Genomic DNA, 12692 nt, shown 5'->3' on the forward strand with positions numbered 1-12692 from the left:
GTCACTTTTCCAACATTTACACGATAATTCACATTGTCCCTATTTACCTATCAAATATACACATGTGGGCATCGAAAGGACAAATGTTTCACAACCCTCAACATGCCTGCAAGTCCAGAATAAACTAAAGACAGATTTATTGATGCGTCTCAAATAAAGACACTCTTGATGTGTTTCCTAACTGGAAAATAGGTAGTAGTTTCCCAAAAGTCCTGGAAAGTAAGCCAAAATGCAAGTTCAAGCTATTATGGGCTGAACTTAGTGAGGAAGCAGTGACAATTTAGATAGGCCCTCGGTTTTAGAGTTCTGATTTAAGACAAAAGGAAATAATGAAATTTTTTTCTATACCGCAAATGAGAAAAAAATTCAATAATAATTTATAATAAGCAAGTGATTCTCTCATCCAAAGAATTAGAGTAAATCATATCATTTTATAGCTGGAAACACATTTTCAAAACTGTTCATTTTACAGATGAGGAAAACTAAGATACTGTTTCAACAAGAGGGTTTTACCTGGGTCAAGAAGGGTAGGGAATAAGTCAGACATCAAGGTACACACCAAAAATAGAAGACAGACAAATTACTATAAGCACAGTGTGACTTAGTCCTTGTGACACAAACACTGTCTGCAGATTGCTTTACAAAGCCCTAGTCATTTGTGAGTGACAAGACAATGTAAAAGAGCTCTGAGGGATGGCAGAGACTTTTCAGTATGTATTTTATGAATAGCTATGAAATGATTTATGGCTATGACAGATAAGGAAATAGCAAGGAACATTTCAACTGACCTTTTCTCCAACCACGGGAGGTAGGCAGGGCATTCGCATTTCAGGGTTGTAAAAGCCTGACCAAACACATGTTGGGGGAATTTCTTCAGCTCAGCCTCAGTCATCTTTCGAAATCCCAGAACCACATCAGCCCAAAATGGCACTTCTTCAGTAGGAGTGCTCTGAAATATCTGCCAACTCAAACACATTAAATGAAAAAATTTCCTGAAATTTGTAAAATAACGTATTTATAGTAAACTTCATGTGACATTCTGTAGAACACTTATTTTATTTTATTTTATTTTTGAGACAGGGTCTCATTCCATCACCCAGGCAGGAGTGCAGTGGCACAATTATGGCTCACTGCAGCCTCAACTTTCCAGGCTCAGGCAATCCTCCTGCTTCAGCTTCCCAGGTCGCTGGGACCACAGGCACATGCCACCACTTCCAACTAATTTTCTAAATTATCTGTAGAGTCGGGGTCTTACTATGTTGCCCAGGCTGGTCTCAAACTCCTGGGCTCAAGTGATTCACCTGCCTTGGCCTCCCAAAGTGCTGGGATTATAGGCATGAGTCACCACACCTGGCCTAGAGCATTTAAAAAATGTAGCTTATATAAACACAAAGAGAAAATGATCTATTTTACTATCCTCTTGGATTCAGATAACTCAGTAGCTAAATAAATAGCAGATGTTGGTGATTGGGCAAATAAGATATCTTAAAAGTAACATGCCTTTTAAAGATTGAATTTAATACTTCTTTTCTAAAAAGCTCTTGCCCAGATTTGGTTGTTAACAAGAAGGCTGTAATAGTACTACTAATAGCTGCTATGCAAATGTTTAGATTGGTAAGTATTGGGTTGTTTTTATCAGTAAATGAATAAATGTTAAAATACCAGGAGTTGTGACTCACACCTATAATTCCAGCACTTTGGATGGCTGAGGCGAAGTTCGGGACCAGTCCGGGCAACACGGTGAAACCCTATCTCTACAAAAAATACAAAAATTAGCCAGGTGTGGTGGCACAAGGCTGTAGTCCCAGCTATCAGGGAGGTGGAGGTGGGAGGATCAACAGAGCCCTGGGAGGTGGAGGCTACAGTGAGCTGAATTGCACCACTGCACTCCAGCCTAGACAAGTGGTACCCTGCCTCAAAACAAAAAAAAGAAGAATAAATGTTAGAAATCATCATTACTCAAAAAAAGCAAGGAAAATAATTTGAGTGCTGTGCATAGTTGCTAATAATTCCCATATCAGAATGTGCATCTCTAGGTAATTGATTCAGAACAGTCCCCATGAAGGTGCAAATGTCCTTTACTGCAGCGCTCTGTGCTGGCCCACTCTTGCCCTGGGCTAGATTGCCCTCTTCCATATCCTCACCATGACCTACAGGCGAGACATTTAGAAGGCCACCTCTCCAGTCCTGAGCACTTAGAAGCTTGTAACTCCAGTCCATTCTCTCTCTTGAGTTCCAAAAACAGATCCTGACCCATGTTATCTACTCCCTACAGGATAAGTCCACTTAGAAGTCTCATGCATTTACACACACACACACACACACACACACACACACACACACACACACACAACTTTCCCACTCCTACATAACTCAGAAAATGAGTTATCCATCCATGCAGGCAGGTGCTAATACCCAGAAACCCAAGAATCATTTTTGATTCTCTCTCCCTACTCACCTTTCACACACCATCAACTGTCAAGTCCCAGCAAATCTCCTCTTAGGCATTTCTCAAGTCCATCTACTCTGTTTCTACTACCCACACCCTATCTATCTCATCATCGTCTCTTCCCACAAATCCATTCTCTACACTGCAGAAAACATCTTTGAAATGCAATTATGACCACTCACTTCACTGTGTAAACTCTCTCAATGGCTTCTCATTTCTCTGGACTTCCTTCAGTCCCTCCCACGTATCACAGTCACCCTAGACTCAGGTCTAGGTGTGTGCTGTTCTCTCCACCTGGAATGCTGTCTCCTTTTCCCACCTGGTCTCTGCCCCCACTTCAACTCTACAACATCACCAGTCTAACTTACACTCTTCCTGATGGTCTCAGATAAAACACTTTGATCTGGATGGCTTCTCATCACTTCTCAGAGCAAATTTCTTTTCCAGACATATGCTTCCAAAGCACCCTACCCTCTTCTTTTTGGTAACTCATGTCCCAGTCAGTTTGGTAACTCATTTGATTTAGTGCATTCCCTACAGACTGTAAGCTACGTAAGGAAGGACTGTATCTGGCTTCTTTAAAAATTAACTCAACACATATTTATTAAGCACGTACCATATACCAAGCAGTATTACTAAATTGCTCATTGCTATAGGCCTAATACCTAAGAAAGAACCTGATTCTGAAGAATGCTGAATATATCATTTTGAAGAAATGAATAGATGAATAAGGCTATATACTTATGCCAAAGATGCACAGGACATTTGAATTCTGGACATGGCTGTTTCCAAAAATTATTTAGAGCCAAAATTTGTGAATGAGACTGATTCACGTTGGTTTTTGGGAAAAGACAGTGTGATTGTAAATCAATGAGACGTTTTTTCTACTTGGCTCATCAACTGGCTCTACATTTAGTTATACGGAAGAGTTGATCCATAGATTGATAGAAAAGCAAAGCTGCTACTTGGGGGAGGGGCTTTTGGGAAATTGCTGATGTCAATATCGTCTTGATGTTTGCAATGGTAAGGGAAAGCAAGAAGAGAAAAAGGGTAGAAATTCACCCAATTCAAGTGTATACACTAGACTAGCAGAAAACGTCAGTGGACAGCCTGACATTGAAAGAGGAGGTAAGACACATTTTTTCAGAAGACTGCAGAAAGACTGTGTTATCACACAGGATAACATGTATGTTACATGAGTAACATACACCAACGACATGTTTTTACATCATATGATATGATGACACTGAGATGTAAATTGAAAGTAATAGAATATTTAGGGATCTCTGTTTAAGAAGATACTAAAAGATGTCATGTTTTAAATGCTAGTCTTACTAACAGAAATGTTAAATAGTATTTATTCTCAAACTTTCATTTAATTATGGATATCTACTGAAATTACACCTAAAAATGAAATAGAAGTGTGCTAACAGTTTCAGAAATATATTTTTCCAAATGGCACTTCAAAAGACAAGTTTAGTGACCTAAAATTTACTTATTTGGAATATCTCATTCTCCAAGGACACCAAATAAACAAGAAGTCCCTCTCCCTTAGGTCTCTGCAGCCATTCCAACATCCTACCTGTTTGCTTTCCATCGGCTGCACCATCCCCACATCACCCAAGCCCATCATTTACCTCCTACATGTTTTTTTAACCAAATTTGCCAATCACTGCATGGTCTCCAAGGAAACCCAAAATCAGTCGTATTTGTGATGCAAAACCGTGATTGCTGTTTATTGTTAAAAAAAGTGTAATACCACAACTTGTCTTTCTTAAGTTCTCTGGAGTAAAGCCTGTAATGCTCTTTCTGAATCCTCCTGCATCTAAGTCAGCACTCTGCTCACAGCAGATACTCAATAAATGTTTTATGTTGAACTCTAATGCCCATTAAGACCACTCTACATTCTAAAACAACTTCAGATTTCCTCACTTACCCTGATACTAAATGAACACCAGCATCTCCAGCTTCTGCAGAATTGGCAATTGCAAAGAGGTGATTAAAGGTCTCTCTGAACCACTGCTTCTGCTTGTGAATGGGTGTGTCTGTAATCATGGAGAAAAGCAAAGCAGAACAGAGAGGAAAATGATGATGATGACAGTGCTTCAAATAAACTCCTTCCCAGAAACTTGGAGAAAAATTAGGAGGCAAAAATACAATAAGGAAGCAGGGAGGAATATTAATATAAAGTACCACATTGTGGTGGAGGATCTGCCAGCAACAAGAGATTTGCATGTTGACACATGCTGTCCATATCTGCTCATATGATTAATCAATGGAGGAAAAACAGGCCAATAAGGGCCAAACCTGATCTGCGAGCCAGCTGGAAGGTGGTCTTTGGTACTAGGTATATTGCAGAGGTCCTTGGCAGATCTATAACCAACCTGAGCAGAGCTTAGTTCATGGCTACAGGATCCAGCTGGCCACACAGTTGAGACAATAGGACAAAGGACCAAGGGCCTATTTTTGGGGGACTGAAAACATAATGGATGACATGAGCAGGTCTGTGGGGCCCAGGTCAATCAGGACAGGGAACAGACTGCACCTTGATGGGGAGCCCTAGGGGCTCGCCTCCTGGTACAAGGAAACAAGCCTTGCATGCTGGAGGCAGCCCCCTGCAGGTCAGACTTCCCAGCAGGGGCTGCCATTACCCTCCACACCAAGGAATTAGGCGCCAGCCAGAGCAGCATTTCTGAGGTCAGCACAGTATACGGGGACTACACCATCCCCCAGGCATCTCTGCCAAAGCACATGAGGTTGGACCCAGACACAGCTTTTAGAAGGGTGCCAGGCCTGTTGGGGAAGAAACAAAATGCAGGGTTTAAGCCTCAAAATAATAGTGTCCAGTGTAGGCACAGAGAGAGCAGGAGTGACCCCAAATCACACACAAATCCAGCTGTGGCTGAAGTATGTGGCCCTCTGATTCCTGTGGAAGGATCACGAGAGAGTGGCTAGTGTTAGGGCAGGGACAAAGGAACAATAAGCCTGAGGGGTTGCTATGAGGGGAGCCACAGAGGAGACATGGAAACTGAGGCAGAGAGGATGCTAGGTTGGCTCCACTTGGAGAGGTATCGCTGAAATTCAAGGAACAGATAGAAAGATCTTTGGAGACATTCTGCTTCCCAGGCAAAGCCCCCAGGTCACTGAAGGCATGTCACTAGTGGGATATTTCAGACAATTCACTTGTTATAGGGCCAATAAATATTTCTCTAGTAGCAAACCTCTACTGCCAATTTTAAACATGTGCCCATGTGAAATTAACGCTATATTCCAAAATTGCACACTGGGGATGCTGCTGTAGAAACAAGGAACAAATAAATTATAAGCTTCAGAGAGAACTAAATTAGACCTCAAGTAGATTTTACCCAACAATCTATGCCAATGTGTGAGGTTGTATTGAAATGCAACTCCCTGTTCTCACCCCAAACCTTAAAAACAAAATAGTGGCAGAGACTCACATGCTGCAGAAGTTATCCCGAAAGTACAGACAATTCCCACTCAACAGTGGGTCTAGGAAGCCTGGTAATCTAATTCACGTTCGAGTGCTGGCAACACCAACTATAGCCGGAATGATGGGAATAATAGCAAATGCCAATATAGCACTCACTATGTGCCAGGTACTCTTCTAAATGTTTACGTATATCAACTCATTTAATCCCCAGAGCAACCCTATGGGACAGGCACGGCCTCCATATGGTATTGGCATTTATGAGCACAGGAGATATTTATGACTGGGACTCATCTGAATAATGTTTAGAAAAAAAACCTAATGAGAAGACCAAGTCTTTATCTAGCAGCACCACAGAGATAAAAACCCTGGGCCAGGAGACCGAGCCACCTGGCCAAAGAGAGGGTGCGGGCCTCGATGGCCTGATGAACCCTTAGATGAGTGATCCTCTTTGAGGGATGATTCTATGACTAGCTGATAGCCTTCTGAACACTCACTCAGGCCTGGAGCAGAAAAGGGGGAGCCTGGAAAACGGTCTCAAGAATTCTCGTCACAAGAAAAGCACCTAGTGTAAGCTGGTGTATTAGTCTGTTCTGGCACTGCTAATAAAGACATACTCCAGACAGGGTAATTTATAAAGGAAAGAAGTTTAATTGACTCACAGTTCAGCATGGCTGGGGAAGCCTAAGGAAACTTACAATCATGGTGGAAAGGGAAGCAAACAAGTACTTCTTCACATGGTGGTAGGAAGAGAAGAATGAGAGCTGAGCAAAGGGGGAAAAGCCCCTTATAAAACCATCAGATCTCCTGAGAAATCACTCACTATTGTGAGAACAGTAGCATGGAGGTAACTGGCTCCATGATTCAATTTCCTCCCACCAGATCCTTCCCATGACATTTAGGGATTATGGGAACTACAATTCAAGATGACAATTGGGTGGGAACACAGCCAAACTATATCAGCTGGCATCTGGTGGACATACCAGGTACCTGTGTTTGTTTCCCGGGAGGTAGTTACCAGGAGCTGACCAGCCAAGTTCCCAGACCTGCAAAGCAAAGGCCACTGCCATTACCACCCTAACAAAAGATGTGTCTATTCTTTCTTAGGGGTCTTTGGGCTGGAAAACACCAAGCACCAAGGCAGGGATGCCACGCTGAAAACAGGAGGGTTAAGGAAACCCATGCAAACTGTATGCTAAGACCCCAGCCTCTTCCCCCCTCACCTTCTAGAATGCCAGCTGGCATCTGGGCCTTCACTCTCCCCAGGCAGGTCATGGAAGCCTCTTCCCTGGGAAACATGACCCACCCAAGAAGAAAAGCTTAAACTGAATGACATCACAGATGTCTCCAAATAAATGGCCCTGCCCTCTTACTCCAGCAAACTCATAAGCAACAAGGCCTATGCAAACACTCAGAAATTCCTATCTGCTGTTCAGGGTTCCACTCATAAACATTAATAGACAGGTAAAGAATACCACATGGCCAAGAAAAACCTCTATCATGAAAAAGGAGAACCTCATAAAACAAAAAGCCCCCACAATTTGGAGATGACAGAAACTCAGACACTACTCAGGGAGAAAGTTTTTAAAAACTGTATTAGTATCTCCATAAAGATAAGGTAAGACATTACAACCCTCTAACACAAATAACATGTTAAAGGAAAATTCAGAGAACAAAAAAGAGCTTTGGAATATTAGAAATATTGCAGTAGAAATAAAAAATTCAATATCAAGATAAGAGATAAAATTGAGAACGTCTCTCAGAAAGTAAAATAAAGAAAGATAAATAGGAGGAGGAAAAAACTAAAAGAATTGGAGGACCAGTCTGGGAGGTCCAGCATATCAACATTTCCAGAAAGATTTGTAGCTGGGACGACAGGTGCATACTTTCATACCTGGCTAATTTTTGTATTTTTGTAGAGATGAGGTCTTGCCATGTTGCCCAGGCTGGTCTCCAACTCCTGGCCTCAAGCGATCCACCTGCCTCTGCCTCCCAAAGTGCTAGGATTACAGCCGCCATGCTTAGCCATGATGCTGTAAGGACTTCAGAAGGGAGGAAGTTAACAACTGAGTAACTCCAAGGCTGCTTCTCAAATTGAAGAACATGCGTTTCCAGATTAAAAGGACAGGGCAATTTTTATATTCCAGATTGCTGGGGTTCGTAATCAATGGTGTAAACTATTTGATCATTTAAACTTTGGACATATATAACTTTGATAAAAAATAAAATTAAAGAAGTAAAAGACTGGAAATGAGAAAATGGGGACAATGAGTATAAACCTCATTTCTGCAGTGTGATTTTGGTTTCTATTTAATGCTATTTTCTTCCTCTTCTCATTTCAAGTGGAAAATGCAGAAAGGAAAGAATGCGTGGACTTGTTCAAAAATCAATGCACTGGTGGGGCATAGTGTCTCACGTCTGTGATCCTAGCACTGTGAGGCCAGGAGTTCGAGACCAGACTGATCAACATGGCAAAACCTTGTCTCTACTAAAAATACAAAACTTAGCGGGACATGGTGGCACATGCCTTTAGTCCCAGCTACTCAGAAGGCTGAGGCACGAGAATTGCTTGAACCCCAGAAGTGGAGGTTGCAGTGAGCCAGTGAGCCAGGATCATGCCACTGCACTACAGCCTGGGTGACAGAGCAAACTCTGTCTCAAAAAAAAAAAAAAAAAAAAGTCCATGCATCTTCAGGTTTTAATACATATGGACTAACTATGATCGACTAATTACGAACATATTGATAATTATTCTTATACAGGCTTAGAAGTCAGGATAATTTTAGTTCCACTACAAGTAATTTCTGACTTGATGGACATTACTGAGTGTCAGTGGAAAAGCAGAGCCACCAATCACATAGTCGTCAGTGCTGTTCATCACATGCTTTTGCTACACATCTTCTAGGAACTATAGAGTCACACTTGCTGGCCTCCTGCTGAGGGTGGGGACATGTGGCCTGCTCTGCCAAAGAGCTATCACTGGAAGTGTTAAAAGTTGCTTCCTGTCCAGAGTGTTTAATCATAGAAGTGAGACCCTCAGAGATCCCTGCCCCTGGGCACATGCACTGATGACAATCAAGATGACAGCTGCTCCACTGTCTTAGGACCCTGGATGACAAGCTGGCCCCTTGCTGATACTCAACCCACCTGTAGTGTGAGCATGAACAAACCTTTGCCTTTTAAGCTGCTAAGATTTGGAGGTTGTTTTTGTCCTGCGGCATAACTGAGGCTGTCCTAAGAGATGAACCAACAGGATGTAAAAACTAAGCATGGCAGCTGTAATCCTAGCACTTTGGGAGGCAGAGGCAGGTGGATCGCTTGAGGCCAGGAGTTGGAGACCAGCCTGGGCAACATGGCAAGACCTCATCTCTAAAAAAATACAAAAATTAGCCAGGTATGAAAGTATGTACCTGTAGTCCCAGCTACTCAAGGGGCTGAGGTAGGAGGATCGCTTGAGCCTGGGAGATTGAGGCTGCAGTGAGCCAAGATCGCACCACTGCACTCTAGCCTGGGTGACAGAGTAAAACCCTATCTCAAAAAAAAAAAAAAAGAAAGAAAAAGAAAGAAAAAGAAAAAAAAAAAAAAAAAAACAGGCATTACCCTTACACCTACAGCCAGCTATCTTTGTCGAGAGAATTCCACTAACATCATTCCATCAGACATTTACTGTGTTTGACACAGGAGCTGAAATCTCTCACCTGAATAAGTGTGAGGGATGAGCATTCCAGCTGCCACATCGCTGGTGGTATCCGGAGTAAACTTGTCTGAAACGATGGTAACGGAGCATCGGGGTACCAGCTTGGAGATGCACACAGCCGTAGAGAGCCCTGCCACACCTGCCCCAACAACTGCAATCTGTGCTGTGTCCATGGGCCTGTGAAGAGGGAAATATCCACCTTGTTTTAAGGATTATCCCAGCCAGACAAAGTTTGGCCTTGACAGTTTTTCCCTTAGGTCTTCAGCCACTCAGAATAAAACTTAGTCTATTGGTGTTTCTTGTGGGATAAAGAGGATATCGCTATAAGCTCACTTTCCATTAATTAATTATTGGGATATGGGCAACAAGGTTTCTATGGGTTTTTAGAGAGTAGCACAAAACTGGCTTGGATTTGCCTTTAGAACACACAGCCAGTAAGTAGCTCTGCATTTGGAGGGAGTTTTCTACTCATTCTTCCCCTTTTCCTTTTTTCTTTTTTTTCCCCCCAAGATGGTGTCTTGCTCAATCAACCAGGCTGGAGTGCAGTGGCGAAATCTCAGCTCACTGTAACCTCTGCCTCCTAGGTTCAAGCAATTCTCCTGCCTCAGTCTCCTGAGTAGCTGGGATAACAGGTGCCCACCACCACATCCAGTTAATTTTTGTATTTTTAGTAGAGATGGGGTTTTAGCATGTTGGCCAGGCTGGTCTCCAACTCCTGACCTCATGATCCACCCGCCTCAGCCTCTCAAAGTCCTGGGATTACAGGAGTGAGCCACCACACCAGGCCTCTTCCCCCTTTCCAAAATCATTTTCCTCATGGGTACAACCTAGGGAAGACTGATGAAAAACCACAGAGCTGTAGTCTCTGCTCCCAGAAACCACCTGAGGAGCGGTGGTGAGGGGCATGAGCCATGAGCAACTTGAAACTCAACTCTGTCTACAAACTTGTTTCTAAGAAGAAGGACATCACAGAAAGTTTCAGCAGCTGAACTCAATCTCCTCTGTCATCTGCCTCTGACACCAGCCCCTTCTCTGTCCTGGACTGGTCCTGTAACCTCAGGAGCATCTTGTGGTCTCCTCGCCTTGACTCCCTCATCTGTAACATAGAATGGACAGATTACTTGCTCCTTTGGGTGGTAAACAGGAGAGACCCAGTGAGGTGGCCTCATAAAGGGGGCTCCTTGGAAGAGTCTGAATGGAAATGCAGGGGGCAGAGTGTTGAGAAACATTACATTTACCTGCCCCCATGGCTCCCTTGTGGAGAATACCTTTTAGTTTGTGATTAGTGGTAAGTGGGTAACAGCTGCCTGCTTGGAATGTTTTTGAGTTATAAATGAATACAGAACACCTGCTTATTAATAATAATCACTTGTTAAGAGAGAATAAATACATGGATCAGCATCTGCTTGGGGCCTTCAGCCTGGAATGCTGTCAGCGCCTGAGGCTCTCAGATCGCTAGGCACCCTGGATAGACCCACTTTATTGTTCTACCTGGGTGTCTGCTTCTCATTGCCTTCAGCGCCGCCTGGGTGGAGGTCTCCCGACCGAGCTGGAACTCGGTAGCAGACATCCTGGAGCCCAAGCTGGGCATCCTGGGGCTGGCACTTAGTGTCCCGCCCCTCACCATGGAGCCTTGGTCCACTGCCAGCATCCCCACCTGCCTTGTTTCCCTGTTTTTGGCTTTTCCCCTCCGTTCCTGCTCTAACTCTCTCTGTATGGCTCAGGTTTAAACTCCAGACAGAGAAAATGCAATTATCCCACCTGGTCATTGCCACCCCTGTTGGACAAAATTCTAGCACCAGGCCAGCTTGCTGGGCTAAGCCAGGCTCTGAATCTGCCCTTGGCATAGTTGCCCTTCTCTGTCCGCAGCACAGTGGTCAGGGCACTGGGCCACAAGGTACAAACCATGACCTCCCACACACACAGGTTCACCTTCTCTGGAAGCGGGTGGGCGGCTTCCTCAGCAAGGGCTGTTGGCAGGACAAACGTGGGCTTGGTTGTTAGTGGTCTCTGCTTTCTCTTCCAGTTCTGAAGATTCTCGCACTATGAGACTTTAAAGCCCTCCAGTGAGGTTTAGTGCTATTCCTATTCCTCGAGCAGTCTATGCATTTCTGTGTTAATTTGATTTGTTAATTTGACTACAGTACAGTGGGCTGTCGGCTGAGAGGGAGCAGGCCTGCCAGGGCAGAGGGAAGAAAAGGGAAGGGACCCGGACCGGAGCAGCCTGGTAGGGGCAGGATTGAGGATGGCAGCCCTGCAGCCACCGATGCCCTTACTGGCTTTGTTGTTGCACGCCGACCTCCCGTATCCAGCAACTCTCTCAAAACAGCTCTAATAAACTAGGTTGAAAGGGCAAGCAATCTGTGGCTAAGAATAACCAGCTGCCGGGGAGGGGGAGTAAGCCAGCAGCGCAGTGTGTCCTGGCACGATGGCCTGTCCGTCACTGTCCCCTGACCCTATTCAGACACACCTCCACACTCCCCGAGCATGGATGGAATGACCCCTCAGCTGAAAGCAGGAATTCAAGTACCTGTCTCTGAAAAAGCAGTCTTGGAAGCCACCGAAGTCTCTGGCACCAAAACTTGTTTCCCAGAGCTTAGCTGGTCTCGTGCCCTGAGAGAGAGAGGGAAAGTGAAACTGCTTCCCATTGGTGACTTATTCAGGACGTTTCCCCCTGGGCTTACTTACCATTGGCCTGTACGGCTGTCTCTGTCACCCATTGCCCTGGAGAAAGGAGCAAGTGACCTCAACCTGCCATCTCTGTGGCGCTGTCTCTGCCAAGCCCTTCCCTTGCTGGCCTGCAAACCCTCCATCTGGCCACCAGCCTGGGCTTTCTCCAGCTGATTTGTAGGCATGGTGAATAATGGGTAAGCCTGTCCAACTTCCGACCTTGTTTGGCTGCCCACAGTTAGCCGGCTGCCTGGCTCTGCTGGGTCAGCTGGTGGGAAAGCAGGAAGGAGGGCGTGAGGGCTGAGTAATGTTGTTGATTGATTGGAGCTGGAAACATCATTCAGGAGATAATCTAGGATAGAACCACATGATTCTTTTGCCCAGCCATCCCCAGCCTTTTAGGCACCAACCAGGGCTGGTTTTGTGGA

General features: G+C 44.4%; 1 protein-coding gene across 10 annotated transcripts in view; it reads right to left on the bottom strand.

The window, feature by feature from the left end:
• The window catches only part of DDO (D-aspartate oxidase), a 26000-nt gene extending 13630 nt beyond the window's left edge, over positions 1–12370 (bottom strand). The window contains exons 1-6 of one of the 10 annotated variants that reach the window (XM_035296505.3): positions 12283–12370; positions 9596–9771; positions 7792–7939; positions 6888–6943; positions 4386–4494; positions 789–965 (exon numbers count right to left, since the gene is read on the bottom strand). In XM_035296505.3, the coding sequence (XP_035152396.3) occupies positions 789–965; positions 4386–4494; positions 6888–6943; positions 7792–7939; positions 9596–9771; positions 12283–12314 (698 nt within the window). In that variant the 5' untranslated portion in view covers positions 12315–12370. Of the gene's footprint in view, positions 1–788; positions 966–4385; positions 4495–6887; positions 6944–7791; positions 7940–9595; positions 9772–11526; positions 11646–12124; positions 12234–12282 lie in introns of those variants that run through there. The other 9 variants (XM_035296513.3, XM_035296511.3, XM_035296508.3 and 6 more) reach the window with 9 other exon arrangements.
• Positions 12371–12692: the final 322 nt, after the last annotated feature.

Source organism: Callithrix jacchus, chromosome 4 (genome assembly GCF_049354715.1).
Source record: "Callithrix jacchus isolate 240 chromosome 4, calJac240_pri, whole genome shotgun sequence".
In the NCBI taxonomy this organism is placed as follows: domain Eukaryota; kingdom Metazoa; phylum Chordata; class Mammalia; order Primates; family Cebidae; genus Callithrix; species Callithrix jacchus.